Source organism: Hippopotamus amphibius, chromosome 7, assembly GCF_030028045.1.
Source record: "Hippopotamus amphibius kiboko isolate mHipAmp2 chromosome 7, mHipAmp2.hap2, whole genome shotgun sequence".
NCBI classification, from domain to species: Eukaryota; Metazoa; Chordata; class Mammalia; order Artiodactyla; family Hippopotamidae; genus Hippopotamus; species Hippopotamus amphibius.
Genome location: NC_080192.1, coordinates 52,170,793 through 52,195,111, shown reverse-complemented (window position 1 = coordinate 52,195,111; position 24,319 = coordinate 52,170,793). Strand labels below are relative to the sequence as shown.

General features: G+C 38.2%; 1 protein-coding gene and 1 long non-coding RNA gene across 5 annotated transcripts in view; one reads left to right on the top strand and one right to left on the bottom strand.

Moving 5' to 3' along the window:
- The window catches only part of C7H12orf56 (chromosome 7 C12orf56 homolog), a 72,938-nt gene that overhangs the window by 27,635 nt on the left and 20,984 nt on the right, over window positions 1-24,319 (bottom strand). For all 4 annotated transcript variants that reach the window (XM_057741803.1, XM_057741805.1, XM_057741804.1 and 1 more), the window contains exons 2-5: window positions 22,925-23,087; window positions 15,172-15,244; window positions 6,506-6,914; window positions 3,271-3,344 (exon numbers count right to left, since the gene is read on the bottom strand). In XM_057741803.1, coding sequence (XP_057597786.1) covers window positions 3,271-3,344; window positions 6,506-6,914; window positions 15,172-15,244; window positions 22,925-23,087 — 719 coding nt within the window. The remainder of the gene's footprint in view (window positions 1-3,270; window positions 3,345-6,505; window positions 6,915-15,171; window positions 15,245-22,924; window positions 23,088-24,319) is intronic.
- Window positions 1-24,319, top strand: part of LOC130856859 (uncharacterized) — a 106,124-nt gene that overhangs the window by 61,754 nt on the left and 20,051 nt on the right. The gene's annotated exons all lie outside the window — the stretch shown is intronic.

Below are 24,319 nucleotides of genomic sequence, written 5' to 3'. Positions count from 1 at the left end.
AAACAGACTCACAGATCTGGAGAACAAACTAGTGGTTACCAGTGAGGGGAAAAAGAGGAGACAGGCAAGCTGGAGGTAGGGAATTAAGAGGTACATACAAACTACCCTATATAAAATAAATAAGCTGCAAGGATATACTGTACAGCACAGGGAATATAGCCAATATTTTATAACTATAAATAAAATATAATCATTAAAAATTGAGTCACTATGTTGTACACCTGAAACATATAATATTGTAAATCAGCTATATTTGAATTAAAAAAATAATTTAGTGATAACAGTCATAGAGAGAGGAGAACATGACTATGAGCATATGGGCCGGGTCAGGCAGGCTGATCAATATCCTAGATCTGGCCCTGTTTCTCTGAGTACCTACCATAGGCAAGTTTCTTAATCTCTCTGTGTCTCAATTTCCTCATCTGTAAAATGGGGATGATGGTAGTACCTATCTCATTGTGCTGTTTTGATACTGTAGTTACTTCATGTGCTTAGCACACAGTCAGTGTTTAATAAATGTTATCTAAATAAAATAGGAATAAGCTTTGAGATCTTGCTTCCCTATACATCCATTTCTAATTACTGCCATATTTCATTTAAAATATAACCATAAAATCCCCCATTTGGCTTGTTAAAATCAAGATCTAAATAAGATAGATGTTATATTTGCTTGCTATGTTTCTTAAGTCTTTTAAAAACTTTCACAATGAAAATTTTCAAACCTACACAAAAATGGGGAAAATCTTATATGAAACCCCCACATACCCATCACTTAGCTTCAATAACTTTCAACATTTTGCCAATCTTGTTTTATCTATTCCCTTACACACATACACACTCCTACACACACACCCCTTTTAAAATTTTGAGATAAAGTATACATAAACATAAAATTTGCCATTTTAGCCATTTTTAGGTGTGCAATTCAGCGGCATTAAGTGCACTCACAATGTTGTGCAATCATCACTACTCTCCATTTCCAGCACTTTTTCATCTTCCAGACAGAACTTCTGCATCCATTAAACAGTAACTCTCCATTCCTCACTCTCCATGGTTCCCAGTAACCTATATTCCACTTTCTGTTTCTATGAATTTGCCTATTCTAGGTGCCTCATGTAAGTGGAATCATACAATATTTGTCCTTTTACGACTGGCTTATTTCACTTAGCATAATTTCTTCAAGGCTCATCCATGTTGTCACATGTGTCAGAATTTCATTCCTTTCAAGGCTGACACACTCAAACTTTTAAGTCAGATTCAAGTTTAATTGTTTGAACAAAGATGTGTCATAGCTGGTGCTATGTGTTTCATGTTACATCAAATAACGAGGGACAAAATTTGTAAATGCCTCATTATAGCACCCACTTAAGTGATGCTAAGACTGGTCAGTGGGTTTAGTTATTTACATGATCCCTGCACTCTGAAGTTCCACTTCACCTTTCTATCTCATGGTTCCATCCATTGAGGATCATCGCATGAATCTATTATTTCACCAGGGGTTGGAAAATGGTAATTTTCTAATTCTGTTAAACCTTCCACATTCATTAGCTGGAATTCTGTAAAATGGCATTTGCTTTCATCCACGTGGGCTACTTGGTTACCCTGAACTAATTACAGTTTATACAGGAAAGGCAGGATAAATGCTTAATTCTTTTCATTTTTTGCGGATTTGCAGAGAAATGAATGAGTGCCCTCTTTACTTCTAATGGAGTTCAGTGCATTTTTATTTCTTGATGGGATTGGGGAGGGTAGGAAGGAGGACTTTCTCTCTGTGATGCATCATTACACACTTTGGAATTTTTATATATTCGTTACGCTTTAACCATCTCATTCATTTTGTTTTCTAATTCTCGAATTTTTCCATCTTTTGGCTGTTCGTTACATTTTAACCATCTCATTCATTTTGTATTCTAATTCTCAAATTGTTCCCCCTACGTGTGGGCTCCTGTGTCCATTAGTTTGGGCCCTGTTACTCTTTGCATTCTGGCTCATTTGTATATTTCCTGCCCCAGACCTAGAATCAGTCATTCTTCCAAGGAACTTCGGTCCCTTTTCATGGGGAATGAATTGTATCTTTTAAAATTAAACTTTCCCTTAATTCATTTACATGACCCCCAATATACATCATTATTATAAATCTCTCAAAAGTCATACATGACTTACTTAGTATCAAAATTATTGGCACCATCAATTCACAGAGTGCTTTCTATGTGCAAAGCACTGTTTTAAGTAAGAAAACATTCATTCATTCATTCACTCATTGTATAAAGGTTTATTGGCAGCCTACTATATGCTAGTGACCAAGGTACAGTCCCTGCCGTAAGGAGCACATTTGCATGATCAGGTAGCACATGGACAAGCAATCCATAAAACAGAGTGGACAGTGCTACAGGATGTGTCAGCACAGGACATTATGGAGGGCCGTCTTGACTTAGTTCTGAGAAATGATTTTTAGACAAAGCGATAGTGAGCTAAGACTTCAGAAGTTAAAGTTCCTGTGAAGGGGAAGAAGAGAGTAGAATTCTAGAGCAGAGGCCACCATGTTAGGGCCCAGATTAAGAGGGAGCTTTTTGAGAGCTATGAGTTCATTTGGACATTTGGATCAGGAACTTAGGGCAGGAGTGTGGGGGACACAATAGTTGAGGATAGAAAAATAAAGAGACATCAGGAAGATTTGTAAAAAGCTGTTATGGAGTGTAGACCTTCTAAGGGCAATGGGGAGCTATTCAAATGCTTTAAGAGAGGAGCTACATGATCAGATTTGTGCTTCTGAAAGATTCCTCTGTTGTACTGAAGAATGGTCTAGGCAGGGGCAAGGGTGAAGGCAGAGGCCAGCAGGGAAAATACTGTTGGAGCCCAGGACACAGATAACTGGACCTGGGCATGTGGCAGTGGAAAGAAGCGGATGTTATCCAGATATATTCAATAAGTACAATAAATCATGTGGTGGTGATTGGATGTAGGGGACGGAGATCTGGGCATCCAGGACTCTGGCTTAGGCTATCTAGAGGTAATGACATCATGCCCTGTTTAGGAAACACAGACAGATGGTCAGGTCACGAAGGAAGAGGCTGAGTTCCGTTTTGAATATGCCGAAGTTATGGCTCCTGCGAAATGTACAAGAAGCGATGTCCAGTGGGTAAATGTCTTTGCAATTCAGGGAGAGAAGTGATGTAGATATAAATGCGATGGTCAGCAACACACAGAGTTAGGAGAGGCAGAGAGAGTGAATACCCTGCTGTGCGACTCTGTCCTGCCATCACTCCTTACCTGTATGGCTTCTGACTTCCAGGAGCAGGACTGAGCTCACTAACATACAGGGGATCTTGTAAAAGAGTAGCTTTCTGAAAGAGGAAAAAAGTGGGAGTAGTTAGAATTTTTGTTTACTGAAAATCGGTTCCCCCTCCTTTACTCTATCACATATTCATTCTTTAATCCCTTCTACAGTACATGCTTTGTATTTCATTCCAGTATTTGATAATACCACAGGGAGTTTTTTTCCTTATATAGTTCTTTTTTTAAGTTTTAAACATCACATTTGCTCATTATAAAATAAAATAATCAATCAAAATCAAACAGTACAGAAATGCATAAAGTAAATGATAAAAGTTCCCTATCTCCCCCTACCCCTTCCATCTCAGTATTCAAAACAGCTTACTATTGTTGGTTTGGTGTATATTCTTTCAGGCATATAAAAACATATTAATTATAATATATACATTTATAATATCTATACATGATATATTTTTGTAATATGTATTTAATACTAGCTACATCATACCACATTTTAATCTGGATTTTTTTTTCACTTAATACGTGGTGGACAGTTTTTCATGTCCGTATATATAGATTTGCTCCAGTATTTTTAATAATTACCCAGTATTACATTGCTGAGATATACAATAATTTTGTTAACTATTCCCCCAATAACAGGGTTATTTTTTCCTTAAATCTTTAGTGTTGCCATTTCCAACTCATTCTGGGTCTGGAAATAGACTGGCATGTAGTGTTCAGCAAGTTCTCTAAATAATTTTTTACTTATATTGAGGCTTAACACACAGGTGAGAAGGAATTTCTGAAATGTTGCTGATTTACAACTCCAAACAACTCCTGTCTTATTCCTCAGTAACAGAGTAGGGTGGTGGGTGGGTGTATAGGGGGGAATTATGTGCTTTTTCTTACTATTTTTGTCATTGCTCTATGTTTTAAAAAAAAAAAAGGTCCCCTTTTTTCCTCTCCAAATGCTTATGCTTGCCTTGAGTCTAGAATTTTAATTTGAGAATATTCCTTAGTTATTTAGCTCTCTCACAGTTTTCACAACATATGAAAGGCAAAGAATTGCCATATGTTTGTCTTTGTAGAATTTAACATGCTAAACAACCCAGATGTAATTACTGTTGATGAAAGTTACAGATAAAATGGGTTACTGACAGAGACAACTCTTTGGAAACCCTTAAAATCAAAATGAGTGCTAATTTCTAACTGGATGACTTAGGTTCATTTTACCTGAAAGTACACAGAGCGTTAAGATGTCTAATTCCTTTTCCCAGGAGCATTTCCGTACCTCAGTATGAAAAAAAATCTCAAGGCACAAGAGATCAATTACCCAAGATAAATCTGACTGATTTAGGAGATTATTATTTTCCATTTCCTAAAACTTATGAAGATAGCCAAGACTAACCAAAGGTGACCAACCTAATGAAAGAATTCAACAATGTCACAAAAAAGTTACAACTTTTAAAATGTTTATATTGAGTTAATATCTTATTCTCACTAGAACGAATGCTAACCTGGTTGATGCATCATTTATGTATGAAATATTTGCTTCCTTGTTTTCCAGCTTTCAAGTGATAGAACATTGTTTTTAATGATAATATCTGCCAACTCATAAAGACAACCCCCCTCCATCCACATTATTTCAGTGGTGATAGAAAAAAGAAATCAGACTATCTGGGTTCAAATCCCAGCCCTGTATTAGTTGTACAACCTCAATTTCTTCATCTATGAGATGAGAATAACAGCCCTCCCTCATAGGACAGTTGTACAGATTAAATGAGTTAATATACAGAAAGCATCAGAAGAGTTCCTGCTGATAACACTACATGTTAGCTATTTGTTATTGCTTTTATTATCAGAAGGGCTATGACTTGGCCTATCTGATTTCATCCATCCATGCCTCTGCTGCAGAATTTAAAAGTAGTACTTAAAACTGGGAGTTAGTTAATTCTGGGAAGCATAAACAGTTATTTTAAAATATTTAGGTAGATTTTTAAAAGTCAATTAAGTTTTGGTTTTTCTATTAGAACATATGAGGCCTTCTTTTACTAGATTAGGGTTTTCCCTCTATTTATGATTCACTTGCATTCTTAATTTGGAGAAAGCTGTTTAAAATTTTAGTGAGGAATTTTAAACATTTAACATTTAAACATTAAACATTCTGAACGGTGCTATGAGAAAAAAACTAGAGCCGTCTTGCAATCTTTCACAATTTTGGGCCACTTATAAAAGCCCCTCCTTCCTAGCTTCTTCTGAGTGAAAAGAGTCTTTCATACTTCTTATTATTATGTTGGAAGATAAATAATAAAGATTATGATAACTAAAAAGGGTCATATTATTCTTTTAATAAATTACTTATTTTAAGACTGATCCTGGTTATAAAATGATCCCTAAATGAGAGTTCTGACTCTGCCCCTAAACTTATTATATAATGTTGAGTAAATCACTTAGAATTTTTGTGCTTCAGTCTCCTCATTTATAAAATAAGGGACGTAGACCAGGTGACCTCTATAAAATTTTATCTGATCTTATGACAATGACTCCCACTAACCTACTTTTTTTTTTTTTGGAATGAATAGTTGTATTCTTTATTTTTTATTTTTTATTTTTTTCTTCAGATCTTCCTTGGAGTATAATTGCTTTACATTGTTGCGCCAGTTTCCGCTGTACAACAACATGAATCAGCTGTATTTATACACGTATCCCCATAGCCCCTCCCTCTTGAGCTTCCCTTCCACCCTCCCTATTCCACCCCTCTAGGTCATCACCCATCATCGAGTTGATCTCCCTGTGTTACGCAGCAGCTTTCAACAGCGCTGCTAAGAAATACAGAAACATATTGAAAGTGTTGAACTTTATCTGAGCTCCATGCTCTCTGAAAGCATTGTTGAGAAATCACCCCAGCTAACTGCAAAAGACCATCCTGCTCACAGATATTCCAAGATGAGACCTGTCTCCAACCTTCCTCAGTGATTCCCATGAGACTCACTGATGACTCCCTTGTTTATTACCTGCCTCTATAAAACCTCAGGTCCATCTCCTTTTTCTTCCTGATCATTTTCCCTATTGCAATAGCGTGATAAAATCATCTCCTTAATTGTCCAGAGGATTATGTCTTTCACAATATTATTAAATTCCAAGGTTAATTTTCCAAAATGGGGAGGAAGAACAGGGAAGCCTACCCTATAAAACAATACTCAAGTCAAGGTTAACCTAGAAGGACACTTACTATAACATAATTGTTCCATGAACTTTTTAAGTGCAGAAATATTGATGAAGTTGTGGAAATAATGTACAAATGAAGTTCTGACTCCTTTTTCTCTAGGTTTGGGTTACTCTGTAAAGGGGAAGCCAGAGAGGAATTTCCTAAGTGAAACTCATTTCTGTTCCCATTGCACTTGAAAGTTCTTTCACTTAGAGAGTCTTCGTGATCTGAAAGTCCCTGGGGTTCTTTTGTGTTTGCTGTGCAAAATGACACATGGGCAGCCTTGCTGGTGGTTGATATGAGCTGACAGCTCCTCCTGGAGGGGGTAGGTAGGGGTCGACAGGCACTTTGGCCATGAAGGGACAGGTTCTTGAGGTCTGAAGGAGAACTGAGAGTTGAGTCCTTGGGTGCTGTGCTGCTCTCTTGGTGGTACCTGTCAGGTAGAATTTAGAGTTAAACATAATATTCAGAATTTCACAGTAAGGAACAAAGAGAACCCAATGGCCCCACTGAAGCAGTTTAAGTCTGAAAGTAAAAGTCTTCACATAAAAGGAATGCTTGTTAAGAGAAAGGAGTGATTTACTCTCACCTGTTGACCACTGACCTAGAGGAGATATGGCACAATTCTTCAGTTACACACTCCTGCTTTCAGAAATGAAATTCTACCCTAAAACATTTTTGATATCTAAAGCGTTATGTCCGTCCTTCACAGAGCCCAACGTTCCCAGTGAAAGGACTTTTCATTCTAGTTTTCAAACTTGATTGTTCTTTCATTATGTATTTCCAGTGTAGCCTATAAAGAAAAAAACTATTCGTGTGGAGAGATGAAGAGAGATTTTTTAAAATGGTGTTTTCTTTGATTCATATTTTGCTAATACTCTTCTGATTTTTCCAATACTAGCATCAGCACTTTTTTCAGAATCAATCCTGGGTCCCATCTTTTACCTCCTCTGTTCTCTCCAGCTCATCATGACCCATTTCTTTTCTCTGCAGCACAAGCAAGCAAGTGGTGGAGGCTAAGAAGTTGCAGAGTATGAGATCTAAGTTCTAATCCAGGCTCTACCACTCAGTGGTTATGTGACTTTGACCCTAAGCCTCAATTTCCTAATTTTAAAATAGGAACAATGATAGAACCAATCTCATTGAGTTTCTGTGAGGATTAAGTAAGTATATAAATGCAACGTATTTTAACACTAAAAACACTCAATAGGTGCTAGCTATTGATATCCTATATTGCCTTGAATTGCTGGTTTATCTTTTTATGGTAAGACAAATTGTCTACCTTATGAGACTGGAACCTCCATGAAGGTGGAAAACCACTTTGTTTTTATCAGTTCTTAATTTTAAACAGGTATAAAATTCATTCATCATCTGTACAATACTGTGAACTGTGCTGAGTTCCAACCTATACACGGGTGCATACACACACACACACACACACACACACACACACACACACAAACAAGTGCTCACTTCAGTTCACTCATCCAAGTTCCATCACCCTTAAACAGCCATCCTTGCCAAACCCTCCGGCTTAAGGGTGTGCACATTGGCATTGTGGTCCCAGAGCATGATCAAGAAAGGGAGCGTAAGAGCACTGCCTCCTTCCTGCACTCTTCTTGCCCTGGGGAGTAGCACATGGAATGGCCAGATTTTAAACACACAACAAATTAATGTATATGACCCATAATCCCTGAATGCCACTTAGTGATTATTTTACAATTACCCTATTTCTTCATAGGATTCTAATTTTATGTAGCAGTGATATCCAAGTGTCTAAGAATATAAGATGCTCACACTAGGATTTTCAGGTCAATGAATGATACATAATCCAGTCCTCTTGAAAGTGATAGCTTTTCTTTATTCTTGTAGATGATATTTTCTAAAATTTTCTCTATGGAAATTGAGAGATTTAACCAGTGCACAGATTATGTTAGATAATTTTATGAAATTATGTCAAAATGTTCATTTTAGGCACAACGTATGTTTCACGTAAAAGGTCAGTTGTATGAAAATTTTATTATTTTAGAGAGTTAAAAGAGTTTCTAAAAAGGATTACCTTTTTGACAGCATAAATTAAAATGCCATGGACATTATAGCTTCACTAGTTAAGCAAGCCAACTCATAAAGCTAAACTGTATTTTTCATTTGAACTTTAAAAATACCCACTCTTAGTAGTCTGATTAAAGTGTAGTTCATTACCAAGCAAGAGTTCTAGAACCTTGAATTTCAACATGTGTCAACTTCATATTTACAGAACTAAGTTGCTAAAAGTCAAGTGTTTTGCTAATGAGCTGACTATGTATCTCTAGGGAGAGCTCAGCCACAAATGAGAAAGCAATGAGAGAACTGGGAAAGAGAACTCCAGAATCAAAAGTATGCATAAATCATTTTTCTCCTTTTTCCTTCTTCATCAAACGCAGATAAACTACTTGAGGCCGAAACTGTCAGGTTAAAAGCCATAGTCCAAAAAGCAACAGGCAACATAAACAGCTTCAGAAAAATCTGTTAGATATAAGGTCAGCTAAGAATGCAAAGAACATATATACTAGCATATTGAGTCTATCAAGAAATGAAGAAAAATGGTAAATACAATTTATTTAACCTCTTTCACATCCTTTTTAAGAGTTTTTAAAATCAAATAGAAAAAATAATTATTTGATTTTTAAAATTCTTAAAAAGGATGAGAAAGAAGTTAAATAAATTGAAAAATGGGGATTTTAGTTTTCATGGAAAGCAAAACACCTATAAGATCAAAATAGTCAGGTTAATGTGCTAAAATATAAGAAACAAGCAGAACAATAAAGAACAATGATTCTTCCATAAAAATATCATTTAGATCTAGATCTCAAGATGTAGACTTTGAGCTCTCCTAAATAAAAAATTCCACATAAAGACTCTACTAAAGCAGAATTGGTGAAATATTAGCAATTCTATATAAAATACTTCAAAGCTAGAAAATAATTCTCAGGTATTTAAGTGTAATCAAGAGGCTGGCAGGGCTTCCCTGGTGGTACAGTGGTTAAGAATCCGCCTGCCAATGCAGGGGACACAGGTTCAAGCCCTGGTCTAGGAGGATCCCACATGCCACAGAGCAGCTAGGCCCGTGTGCCACAAATGCTGAGCCTGAGTCTGGAGCCCTCGAACCACAACTATTGAGCCCACGCACCTAGAGCCTGTCTGTGCTCCACAACAAGAGAAGCCACTGCAATAAGAATCCCGCACACTGAAATGAAGAGTAGCCCCCACTCTCTGCAACCTCAGAAAGCCCTTGCACAGCTACAAAGACGCAATGCAGCCAATAAATAAAAAATAAAATAAATAAATAAATTTAAAAAAATAAGAGGCTGGCAGAAACCAGTACCGGACTCTTCAGAGTCACATACTATAATATTCAAAATGTCCCAGATGCAATCCAAAATTACTTGACATTTGAAAAGCCAGGAAAATCTCAATATCTTATGAGGAAAAAGAAAATTAACAGATATCAATCTTGAGATGGCAAAGATGTTGGAATTATCAGACAAAGGCTTCAAGGCAACCATCATAATCATGCTCCGGTAAATGAGACTGAGCCCCTTAGAAACAAATGGAAAGATAGAAAGTCTCAGCAGAGAAACATCAAGTATAAAAAGGAGCCAAATGGAAATTTTAGGAGGAAAAAATATACTCCAATAACTAAAAGTTTTTAAATTCTCTGAATGGACTCTATAAGCAGAGTGGAGATGACAGAGAAAAGTCATTGAATTTGAAGACAGAGGAATAGAAATTATCCAGTTTGAACAACAGAGAGAATAAAGATTAAAGAAAAAGATGAACACACTCTCAAGGGACTGTGTGACAATATGAAAAGGCCTACTACTCATGTCTTCAGGGTCCCAGAAGGAGAGGAAAAAGAGTGTGGTACAGAAAAATTATGTGAAAGAATAGTGGTTGAAAACTCTCCAAATCTGGCAAAAGACATAAACTTATAGATTTAAGAAACTGAGTGAATCCCAAATAAGATAAACTCAAAAGAATTCCACACCAGACATATTATAATCAAACTGCTGAAAATGATAAAGGAAATAAAGAGATATTTAGAACTAAATGGCAGTACATATGAAAATACATGTGACTCAGCTAAAACAGATTTTAGAGGAAAATTTATAGCTGTTGCTGAGTCTGGATCTTATTTAAATTCTATGTAAAATGTTAATTTTTTTTAAATCAGGCAATCAACTGCTGTGTGCATTCTGTTCTGAATTTTTACTTCCATTCAGAGGGAGAGGTACGACAAAGTGTGCTTACTCCACCTTGACCAGAATTAAAACCTTAAATAATTTTACTGCATCAAAATTAAAATTCTACTCAGTAGAAGACACCACATAGAATAAACTAATAGGTAGTTGACAACATGGGATGAGGTATTTTTAATGTCTAAAGCCAGTAAGCAGATTAGTATAATGTACGTTAGTAAAATGTACAAAGCAATTCTTCTCCTGAGTATGTGTCCTGGGAAATTTTTCAAACAGGATGGAAGAGAGTAAGGTGTAGAAAAATGAATATTGATTCTACCCCAACACTCAATATTTTTATATTTTTATAACTCTCTAACTGATCAATGAATATTTGTTAATAATTATAAACTATGAGCAAACTCTGTGCAAGAGAATGTATCTATTTAATATTTGCAGTGTCAGTTTAGAGAAATTTCAGGAAATAAGGGCTTATTATAAGAACAGCTATTGGAGGCCCTGAATCCTTCTCTTGAGTTTCTAAACATTCTGAATTCATATACTTACACACATAATATATTTCCATGAACACAGGACTTGGTCCTCTAATGGAAATACAGCAACCTATTGTTAGAAGGGAAATTCTTAGGAGGGGACCTCCCTGGCAGTCCAGTGGTTAAGACTTTGCCTTCCAATGAAGGGGGTGTATGTTCAATCCCTGGTTGGGAAGCTAAGATCCCACATGCCTCAGGACCAAAAAAAATAAAACATAAAACAGAAGCACCATTGTAACAATTTCAACAAAAAGACTTTTAAAAAAATGGTCCACATCCAAAAAAAAAAAAAAAAAAAGACATTCTTAGGAAATTAATGTAGACGGTGCCTCATGCCAAATTATTGCACAATAGCATTTTTATTTTTTAAATACCATAGTATTTATTAGTGAGAGTAGGAAAGAGGAAAGTTATTCTGTTTCAAGGCTTGATCAAGGATTCTGAGGATGCTGACGAGACTACCGCTCAGTGACTGACAGACAGACAATCAGCAATCACAAAAGAGCCAAGTTTAATAGCTCACTTAGTGAGCTAAGGGCCACACACAGTTTAAGCCCTTTCCACGTACAGCTGACCCTTGAACAACTTGGAGTTAGGGGTGCTGACCCTCTGCATGGTTGAAAATCAACATATAACACTTTACAGTCACCCTCCTGTATCCAAGGTTCTATATCCAAGGATTGTGTAGGACTGTATTACATATCTATTGAAGAAAATCTGCATATACGTGGACTCGCAAAGTTCAAACCTGCGTTATTCAGGGGTCAACTGTACATGACTTAGCCCTTTACATATCATCCCTGTGGGATAGGTCCCAATGTGAGCCCCATCCTACCCATGAGGAGTGAAGCCTGGGAAGGGTAAATAGTCCAAGGCAGAGTTCAGATTTGAAGTCAGCCAGTGTGGCTACAGAGCCTTCATTTATTTAATCTACTATGCAGAGAAGAATAAAACAGCTCCCTTCTTAGAGAAAAATATAAGGTTCACCGTCTTGGTTGTTTTTCCCCTTCTGTTTTGCTAATGAGATACAATTAAATGCAACACATTCTCATTTCATAAGGATGCCAAGGTGGTCAGCTCTAATTCTGTTTATTAAATAGATCGCTTTCTCCAAAAGGTCATCCCTCTCTTTGCCATGCACTGTGGCTGGAAAACCTGCTTTGAGGTTTTTGTTAGCTAAGTATCAGTAGAGGCTATAAGTAGATGTACACTCAGATCAGAATCTGCTCTGGTGGGTATGAGCTTAGCAGATCTGGACTGAGGGCTAAGCATTGTCACTCTTTTCTTTTTGGATTATTCAAGGTGAACGCAATCAAATTTACATAAATCTTACTCCGTGCCAGCACTGTAAAAATGTTCTGTTGATTTCTATGTTTTTTCATACGTGCAAGCTATAGGGGGTCTTTTCCCCAAGCTTTGGGGGTGCTTAAGTAGGTCACAATAAACTTTCCTTAAAGAACATTTTGGTGAGACATCTGCTTGGGTTTTCTCCTGTAAAATGCGTGAGTGCATGGAACTATCCACTAATGAAGAGCTATACTAAAGGTAGCAAAACTGAAGTACTGAATCTCATTATCAGAGATCATCACTAGTCTGTTTTCTATCCCTCAGGTGTTAAAAGGCCTGTTGTTTACTATTACCTTGAAAAGTAATCATGTTTATGTAAGTCTGATGTCCCAGGATAACTGCATCCTTCTTATAACCTGAAGCTTCTCATAATTAGGCCTAAAACTTTATACCTTGGAGGTATGTCAAAGCTCTGTACATGATAACATTCTGTAGCCCTCTAATGAGTGTTTATTGTTAGCCTGCCTTTTGTGTACGCTTTTGACTCCAATGTTTAATTAGGAAGATGACAGTACTAGAAAACTATGGGATAGCAGACCTAACGCCACCACCCCCACCTTTATTTGGAAATCATTCCTTCCCTCCACACATGGAGCGCACAGAAGCTGCCATTTCGTTAAACCTCTTGTCTATGGAGACTATTTTTTGTCAGTGAATCATTTATTCAAGATAGGCATCAGAGACCTTCCCAGGATTTGTTAATTTGGTACAAGAAAGTGGGTGAGTTAGCCTTTGTGTGGTGGTGGGAGCAGTGAAAAGTGAGTTTAAGACGGTTGGTGACTTTGCTGTCCCACAGAGGGCAGGGTATTAGGTGACAGAAAATGAAGCTGATCCACAAACATCAGAGGAGACAGAGACAATGCTCCATGGCACTCAAGTCCCCAGTGACAGCTATGCCTGAAGCCAACTTCATTCTTACCCTTCCGACATTCCTATGGTGTGGTTTCTAACTTTCGCTGATTTTGTTCACCATTGTACATTTAAAATCAAACACAGAGCTCAGCAAATAGAATATACCAGATTTAACAGGTAAAATAGATCTACATTTGTATCTATATTTATGTCCATGTCAATACACATCTGCTGAATGAATGTTGAATAATGAGTTGCCCTCTAATTCCAATATTGTCCTGTAATTCTAATAAATTCCTCTTTTAACCTGTTAGACTTCTGCCACTTTTAACAGAGTTCTAACCTCTACAGTAACCTAAAACAACTACTACATACATTACTTAGAAACCTTTTATTTTTCTAAACTGGAAGAAAACAATGAGACTATCAGAGTGGTCTAGAAAAATTGGGGCGTTATATGCCAAACGTGAACTGAAGAACGTTGAAGCTGAGAGCATGTGATTAGCTATGCACTGGCAGGGCCTCTCCCTCAATACTTCCAGTTACAAAGGCCACGTTAGGAACTTCACTTAGTCCCCAGAAGCTAGTAATTGATGGGGCTTAGGGTCACAATGGAAGTGTATCAACCCCTTAGAACATGGCTTATATTACTTGGATTTAGATCAAATCATGCTCCTCTAAGTCTATATGATACCAGGCTTCTTAAACCAATTTTTTTTTCTTTCGATGAGAAAAAATAGTTACTGAAATTTAGGTTTAGAAGACCTTTGTATGTCATTGTTCAGTGAGAGAAGGTATGAGAGTTAAGTACAGTGGGAAAAGGCCCCTCCCCAGTAACCTGTGTTATTGCACAGCATGGTACACCACAGGTCTGTGAATACTCCCCAAGTAGGAGTTCACTTTTCCTTTGCAGCATTTTGCAATGTTTTCCTAACTTGGCTTTTCCCCTATGTCATGACCTGACTTTCAGGGCTTCAACGCACCTTAATTTTCCCCATGCCTATAATCCCCGACTCAGAGCTCTTAGAATCCTATGCTCCCCTCCTTCTTCTAATGTCTAGATACTTAAAGTGTATTAGAATCATACTTTAAGTTGCGCAGCTTCAGAAACTCCTTTTTAAATTTATACATGTTCCATTTTTTCCTGCCTCTATCATAGCTTCCACTGTTCCTTCCAACTGCAATATCTCTATCGCCATGTGCACTATTCCTTCACTGACTGTCCTCTGGCATCTTGACTTCTCCCCACAACTGAATATAACCTTTCCCCTCGTTAAATCTCTTTGACAATTTGCTCAAGCTCATTTATGACACTTAGCATGCATACTTTGCAGTATCTTTATTTATGCGAATGTCATATGTCCTGGCTAGAAGCAGCTTCTCAAGGATAAGGAACTATGCCTTACTCATCTTTGTATCTATCACAGGGCCCAGCATACCACTACACAGAACCCGAATTCAATAAATGATTTGAATTTGATTTTGATCATTTATTTATATTAAGACATCTATATATGCAATTGAAATGAGAAAAATTATACTTTATAACTAAGTGGATATGAATTTAGAAGAAAGTCTCCCAAAATACCTTCTTCATTATTATGTATATGAGATAAACAGAGCTCAATTCAAAGACATTAGTAGAGAAAAAGCATTTTAAAAAGCCAATTGAAATGTAAAATAAGTTTTTGGTCAGCAAGAAACATAAAAACAATCTCACCTGAAAAAGGATTCATTCAGACTTTTAGACTTTTTGCCTCTCCAAAAGACAGGGCCACTATTCTCTTCTTTGACTTAAAAAAAAAAAGTTAATTGGTCATTAATTACATAATTTGATTGAGTTTATGAAGAAGATATAGTTACATGTCCTGAGTTGATAACTCTTTATAAATCCTCACAAAAACTTGCAAATTCAAAATTATAAACTGGGCAACATGATGGGCAAAAAGAGCTCTGGCTCTGCTGTTAAAACATATGCTCAAATTCAGGCTCTTGTAAAGTGCGACCTTTATCAGTTACTTTACCACTCTGGCCTCAATATCTTAATTTGTAAAGATGAGGATAATTCTGTGAATGAAAATGAGATAATATGTATAAAAACAACTCAAGGGATGCCTGGCATAGTAGGTATGCAATAAACATTAGCTTAAAGTAAAAATCAAAGAACCAATCATAATTTACATCAAGAAAAGGGTCATATCCTCTCCATTATGTGCGTGCATTCTGTTTGTTTATTTGGGGGGGGATAAATAATAATAGCACCTAATAAGTATTCTGAACAGGAACCAAATTTACATTTCCATAAGCTGCTGCAAGAGATCAGTATTAGCTACACCTGCTAACCTCCAGCGGAAACTCGGTGCTCCCTGTCTAACCATCCTCCCCATCCCTGCAGAAGAGTTATCCATAAAGCCAGGGCTGCACAAGCTGCTCATAGAGCAAGGGAGGGAAAGGGGGAAAACCCTTGCTCTTACAGAGAATTCCCTGCTTCTCCTAGCCACTTCCTTTCTTGGTTTGCTTGCTTTTCTTCCCCCTCTCCTCCCTTTTTTCAGTTTATTTTTCTTTCGAGTTAAAATTTACATTAAATGAGATCCAAAAATCTTAAGTGTACTTTCAACTCTTTCACTGCATTTGACCTATTTTCTTCTGAACTGCTCTGTGCAACTCTTTTTTTTTTCCCACTCCTGTGGGCCTGAGAGGAGCCCAAGGTACCTCCATGCCTGAGACAAAGAATCCTCTCACTTCACAGAGGCAAAGACAATGCTTTGGGGTCTACAGCAGATGGAGGCTGTGGGACCTTATAGCTCATTCTGGTCTAGACATAAAAGGTCAACACAGCCTCCTTGGAGTCCAGCATAACTCATCAGAACTGGAGAACACCTGAGGATTTGAGGCAAAAAGCCTGATGGTTAAAAAAAAAATGTTCTTCCGGAAACTGTGACTGCAGGAGGTGACTGTTGGAGAGGTCAAGGTGTAGTAGTCATGTGCCACTTGCCTGCCTGGCATCTCCCTCCTTTGAGGAACTGTCTTCTTCTTACAGTTACCACTGGTGCCCTCATCTTAAAACAAACAAACAAAAAGACTGCTCCTTCCATGAAACTAATGCTGATTAAGCTTCAATGCACCTCACTTGCATGAGTACCTTCCAGATTCTTAGGAGAGTCCTTAATAATGTGTTCACATGGTCAAGTATTTTCGTGAAATATGTGATATTTCAACCACAATCATATAAGACCATATAAGACCATATAAGAAGGCTCTTCGTTCTCATTTCCCCTCTTGGCAGTGACCATAGGTACCTTCTATGTGTGATTTCTTCTGCCCAACTTTCTTCGAAGTGCTGCAGTCAGTGTAATTGGTGTTTCAACTCTTTTTTTCTCTTTTAATAATTTTATTTTGCAGTTCTTTTTTTTTTTTTGGCTGCATTGGGTCTTTGTTGCTCTGCACGGGCTTTTCTCTAGCTGTGGCAAGCGGGAGCTACTCTTCGTTGAGATGCTGGGACTTCTCACTGTGGTGGCTTCTCTTGTTGTGGAACATAGGCTCTAGGCACACGGGGTTCAGTAGTTGCAGCACACAGGCTCAATAGTTGTGGCTTGTGGGCTCTAGAGTGCAGGCTCAGAAGTTGTGGCACACGAGCTTAATTCCTCAGGGGCATGTGGGATCTTCCCGGACCAAGGAGCAAAACTGTGTCCCCTGCATTGGCAGGCGGGTTCTTTTTTTTTTTTTTCAAGCTCTTTGTTGGAGTATGATTGCTTTACACTGTTGTGTCAGTTTTTGCTGTACACCAAAGTGAATCATCTATATTTATACATACATCCCCATATCCCCTCCCTCCCGCGACTCCCTCCCACCCTCCCTATCCTGGCCCTCTAAGTCATCATCCATTATCAAGTTTATCTCCCTATGTTATGCAGCAACTTCCCACTAGCTATCTATTTTACATTTGGTAGCGTATATATGTCAATGGCAGGCGGATTCTTAACCACTGTGCCACCAGGGAAGTCCTCAACTCTTTTTCTTAAAGAAAGCTCTGCAAATTGTATGAGTTTCAGTCTTCACAAAACCTGGATCCGCCCCTGCCCTGGACATAGCTGACTGGTCTAGGGGTGGGCTTCAGATCCAAGTTGGGCCAAGCAGTGTCTCTCCCTAGACTTGTGACATTTGGACCTGAGAGACAGAGCAAGGAGTCTTAGAAGCTGTCTGGACCCTACAGGAAGGACTCCACAGGCTGTTCAGGCCCTCAGGCCCCTGGATTTCTGGTCGTCCAGTATTTGGCTCTTCTCTTCCCCTTTTGATTCCCTAAGAGGCTCCAAAATCCTTTCAATAAATTTCCTTTGACATTACGGTAGAAACAGTGTTTTTGTACTTGCAAGCTAATAACCTTTACTAATACACAGGTGTTTAGGACCCCAGTCATCACAGACACTTGTAATAGCAGGCCTTTCACAAATGTAGGTACTAAATGTGATATAGATAATACCTTTGATTTGCTGGAATTAAGTAGAACATATTAGCACTTGTGGCCCAGAGGGTAGACAAGTGTGAGCCTCTCTCTTGCTTCAGGACCACATATTACAGACTGTCCAGGAGGTGAACCACAGGAACTGTGTGTACACAGTAATACCTAACCCAGGAAACAGGCAGCTTGGAGGAGAACCGGAAGCACAGAGCACAGCACTGTTGGTGTGCTGCAAAGGGGAAAGAGAGCTCTAGGACTTCTTTATTAGGAAGCTGCTATTACCTACAATCAGCCTGTACCCCGGTTCAAGTCATCGCTTAAACATGATTTCATCCAGGTTCACCAAACAAACTTGAACTTTCTCTTTTTTTGTGTGAGGTCACTAAAAGGTTGTGACAAAACAACTTTAGTGTCAATGTCCTTGCCTCTTTATGTTAGCTTTAAATTTTAATTTGTAACAACAGGGTGGAGAAACTGGATCATCTGTTCTCCACTGAGAAATGAAGTATGGCTAGAGTTCTGTTTCAGTACTTGGTGGGATGTCTGGTCTCCTGGATGCCAATGACCAGAACCTGGCAGGGCTATAATGGTAATAATGACAAGAGAGCCTGAATCCAGATAGTACAGTGGTAGTGTGCTCTCTCATGTGCACGCAGCAGTCTTTACTTCTCTTTAGTAGCTTAGATAGGAAGTCCTTCAGCCGTTCAGGACAATGTGTGGCCTGTTCAGTGGTGCTGGACATCAGCTAAGGAACACTTTTAGAAGCAACACTCCAAAAAGAATACACCTACTCTCTCAGCTCTAGGAGGTCTGATTATATTTGTCGAATCCTGTTCCTGTGGGGAAGACCGACAAGTTTATGTAAAGGCTATCCACTAAACCTGAGAGACTCATCAGTGCCTTGTTGTTTTAGTTTCACCCCACGTCATTGGTTTCAGGAAATGTCTAGGTTTTAGATTTAAAATAAAAATTATGTACACATACAAACACATACATACACATACACATATATAAAACTTTGATTCAGTTTATGTTTCATTAAATTACTATGTCTCATTCCGATTTGGGGATTAGTCTGCTTTACTTTATGCCAGTGTTTCAGATATGCCACTAAAGCCTTTAAGGTTCTTTTCCATGATTCTAGAGCTGCAGTGATCTGTTTGGTAGCCATGAGCCACCTGTGGCTATGAACATTAAAATTGAAATTAAATTAAAATTCAGTTAGTAGCGCGCGTCATCTCAAGTCCTCAATGGCCACAGGTAGCTGATGGCTACTGTTTAGACATAATTAGTCTAGATAGAGAACAATTCCATCATTGCAAAAAATTCTGTTGAATAGTGCTGTTCTAGAAGGTACCTAAAACTGAGGGTCTAATAACCCATTTGATTCTAGAGCTTTTGCTGCTAATACAGTTCACCACTGTCGCTCTGCTCCATCAACACTATTCATTTAGAGTTTACTAACCATTCCCTTCACCTAAACATAAAAAGTACAATTCAAAGGACATATATCAAAGTGCTAACTGTGGCGCCTATAGGTACACGTGTACTATAGAGAAAAGCCTCTTTTTCTCTGTGTTTCCAGAAAAGTTGGGCCTAATTAGAAATCCTGCTTAAAAGTGTGTTGACTTAAACTTAGTATTTTTATTATAAATGATTTGCAATTTTGAGCTTCCTTTGTGATGATGATCTAGTTGATTGGAGTGTGAGCACCTTTGCCACATGACATAAATATTCCCTAGGCTTTCACCCAAGAGGTTTGGAGTCAGTTCTAATAATGATCTTTATTTAAATACTCAGTAATTAATGTCAGTGGCTTCTCTAGGCATGACATCATCATTATTAACACAAAGGACTCTAGTAATGACTGTTGTCAAATAGACGCTCAGACAGGTTAGAGCCTATCTCTTGCTTCAGAATTACATATTACAGAATGCCCAGGAGGTGAACCACTGGGGTCCTATGCACAGAGCACTACCTAACCCAGGGAACAAGCAGTCTGGAGGTGAACAGGAATCAGATCACATCATGTTGACTTGCTGGGAAGGGGGGAATGTGTTTTATCCTCTAATGTGCGCTATGTATGACTCCTTGGGACAGTGGTAGTTTAGTGTTTTCAAAAATCCCTGCACCAAAGTGTCAGATGGTACCTTAGGAGATGAAAGTAAAGACGCGGTGGGGAGAAGTGTAATTCTATGCATAAGTGTGTGAACACAAGATATTTTAAACAAACTCTTCATTGCTTTTAACATCATTTGCAAAGTTTCTGGGAATTTAAATTTCGTAAAACCTCTGCCTATAATTGGCTTCTTTAATACATGTTTTCCATTTTCTTATATATCTTGGGGGAAAAAAAAGCCAAGAATAATTATTCTTGTGGACAAGGATAAATATGCATTTAAGGCAACCAACACCAGTTAGATATCCTAATTAGTGTGACAAGAGACCTGGTGAGCAACCAGGGATTTAACAGGTTTGCTAATTAGAACAGCTTCTACAAACAGTTGCTACGCTGTAGAGCATCAGTGTGGAAAGGTGCTCTTCCACAGTGTACAAACACTGGACAGTTCCTCACAATCTGTAGCTATTCAATACTCCAAGAGGCTGAGTCTGACTTGGAGTGAAGTCTGGTGAAGAGTGAACAGGCTGGTATGGGCTGGGATAGTCACACTGGCTAGATGCCAGAAGTGGAAGGGTGTATCCAGGAACCACCTTGGACCTCATTCTTCCCTTCTCCTCCCATGCTAAGCATGCGATCTCAACAGCTGCCTGCTCTCCTGCTGTGTGCCCAGCCCTGGCCACATTGTTTCATGTAATACAACAACCCTGTGAACGGAGGGTTCACGGAGACAAGGACACTGAGGCTCACAAACGTTAAGTGACGTGCAGACAGTCACAAAGCCAGGAGAGATGAGAGCCAGGATGCAGATCTGGGCTTGGCTGAGTCCCAAGTCCATGCTCCTTTTCTATGTTTTTCACCAACTCCCAGTTATAGGGATGGATACCGTAAAGGGTTCCTTTATATACATATACATATATATATACACACACAAAATAAGACCACAAAAGTGAACAGTGTAATGCTGAATTATACATCCTATTCTATTTTCATCCATTCATCCTTGAATCTTTAACACTTCTCCACAAGAAATGTTTAGGTAGGGCCCAAAGTGTGAAATATAAGAGCAGGGCCGCTCTGGTTGAGCCCAGTGAGTGCCGGGAGCCCTGACTCCTCATCTTCCCCTTCTCTCTAGATCATCTAGATCTCCTTGGCACAGTAGGAAAATCACATGCTGAACTCCCTGAAAACAAAATCTAAAGGCGGCTTTTCATCTTTTTATCTAGGTGTGACTCATGCTCTTAAGAACAGAGTTCCAGCAAATATTTTTAAATGAAGAGTGAATGCTGTTAATAACCACAATAAAACCACAGTTATCAGGGCAGGGCTTCTGGTTCCCTTTGTAGTGGGAGGCTCCCGGTTCACAGAGTTGACTACCGGGAGTTTTCCTAAAGCCAGGTGCTCACAATCTTTCCGGCTACCCCCGCACTTCTTCACAAGGTTTTTTATTAAAATCTCTGGTTGTTAACAAGATTATTAAAATCAAACAAGCACTGACCAAATGAAATTCAGAGTCTAACTCATTCTTTTTTTTTTTTGGGCACACGGGCTTAGTTGCTTTGCAGCACGTGGGATCTTCCTGGAGCTGAGATCGAACCTGTGACCTCTGCATTGGCAGGCGGATTCTTAACCACTGCGCCACCTAGGAAGCCCATAACTTATTCTTTTTTTAAACCAGTATTTAGTGAACACACTTTTCTTTCTTTCTTCTTTTCGTTCCCCTCCTTCCCTTCCTGAACTCTGCCTTTCTTCCTTCCCATTCTTGTCTTTCTTTCCTTCCTTTCTACATATCTTTTCTCATGGCAGACTCTGCCCGGGCACTGTGCTGCTGATAATGGCTCATCCTCAGTGCGAGAACACGGTCTTCTCAACATCACTAATCATCAGAGAAATGCGAGTCAAAGCCACAGTGAGCTATCACCTCACACCTGTTAGTTGACTATTATCAAAAGGTCAAAAGATAACAAGTGTTGGAAAGTATGTAAAGAAAAGGGAGACCTCATGCACCCTTGATGGGAATGCAAGTTAGCATATCAATTCTGGAAAACAGTATGGAGGTTCTCCCAAAAATTAAAAATAAAAGCAATCCCACTTCTAGGTGTGTATCTGAAGGAAATAAAATCACTATCTCAAAGAGATATCTGCACTCCCATGTTCATAGCAGAATTATTTACAGTAGCCGAGAAGTAGAAACAACTTAACTGTCAGGCAATAGATGAATGGATAAAGAAAGTGTAGTGTGTGTGTGTCTGTGTATATCTGTGTCTGTGTGTACATATATATATATGTACGTGTATATATGTATATATATACACACACACAATGCGGTATTATTCAGCCTTTAAAAAGAAGGAAATTCTGCCATTTGCAACAACATGAACATCATGCTAAGTGAAATAAACCAGGCACAGAAAGACAAATACTGCATAATCTCACTTGTGTGGAATTTAAGAAAGGGGAATTCATAGTAATGGAGCATAGAATGGTGGTTGCCGGGGCTGGGGGTAGGGGTGAGGGAAAAAGGTAGATGTGGGTCAAAGGCTATGATTTTCAGTTAGAAGATAAATAAGTTTTGGAGACCAAAATGTATAGCATGGCGACTGTCGTTAACAACAATGTGCTGTGTACTTGATCTCAAGTGTTCTCAAGGAAAAGAAAAAAAAAAAGCAAACAAAAAAGTAACTGTGTGTGGTGATGGCTATCTCAATTAGCCTGAATGTGGTGATCATTTCACAATGTATACTATATCAAAACATCACCCTGTACACCTTAAATATAGATTTTTATTTGTCAATCATACTTCAGTAAAGGCGGGGGGAAAAAGAATATTAGTCTTTTTTGTCTCATATAGAAATGTATCTTGTCTTGTGTTACTTTAAAAAATATATTACGTACCTTTTTTGCTGTTAGCATTGGCATGCTGAAATGGAAATAAGAATTTCCTGACATCTTTTGATTTTTCACACTCTCTTTTTAAAACAGTTGAATAATAGATGATACGAATGTGTTGGTTGGTTTCTCTATCTGGTGAACTCAAAAACTCTGGGTAATCATCAATCTGAAAAACAAAAATTAATTGAGCTGCTTGAAGACACATGTCAATACAACTGCTTATCTATTATGGGATAATAAACCCCCCAAAGCTTATGGCAAATTTAAACTGCATTCTTATACCCTGTTCATCAAATTTGCAAAATGTTTTTTCTCAGTTTTATTTTAAAGATCAGTCCAACGAATATCATATACCCTTCACCTATATCCAGCAATTGTTAGCCTCTCTCTCTTTCATTTTTGATTTTTGCTGAACCATTTGTGGGTAATTTGCAGACACCATGATCCTTCTAGATCTATGTCATCAGCTTGTATTTGCTAAATAAAAGGACATTTTCTCTTAAAAAAATAAAAATAAAAAAATAAACTGCATTCTTTCTTCTTATTTTTTTCCCTGGGAAATCTTTCCCCTTGTTAGGTTTCCCAGTTCCTCCTCTGTTTGTTTTAGTCCTTACTAAAAATGTGCTCAGCAACAAAACCTAAGAAATGATTACACTATAGGATTGCTAAATAAATAGTAGCAGTGTTATTTGTTAAAATATATCCCACAACTTCCATTTAAAAAAATTTTTTAAAAATTAAAGGTCTTAAAAATGTATAATTAATTGGATTTAAACTAGTATTTTTTCTACACAGAAGGTAATGTCCATTTGTAGAGAACAGTCTACAAAGATTCCATGAATACAAACATTGAGGTTTGACCTATTATAAGTTTTCAACTGCTAAATAGCTTTTTAAAAATATTTATTTATTTATTTATTTATTTATTTATTTATTTACTGGCTGTGTTGGGTCTTTGTTGCTGCACACAGGCTTTCTCTAGTTGCAACGAGCAGGGGCTACTCTTCATTGTGGTGCTCGGCCTTCTCATTGAGGTAGGTTCTCTTGTTGTGGAGCACGGGCTCTAGGTGCACGGGCTTTGGTAGTTGCAGCACAGAGGCTCAATAGTTGTGGCACAGGGGCTTAGGTGCTCCGTGGCATGTGGGATCTTCCCCCACCAGGGATCGAACCCATGTCCCTTGCATTGGCGGGCGGATTCTTAACCACTGTGCCATCTAGGAAGCCCCCTAAATAGCTTTTTCTTCTCTCCAAAATGCTTGTTTTCTACTCTTGACTGAAAAGGGAAAGGTCTCAATAAATACTTAGGACTCAAATCTTTTTTTTTTTAATATTTATTTATCTTATTTATTTGGTTACACTAGGTCTTAGTTGCAGCAGGTAGACTCCTTAGTTGTGGCT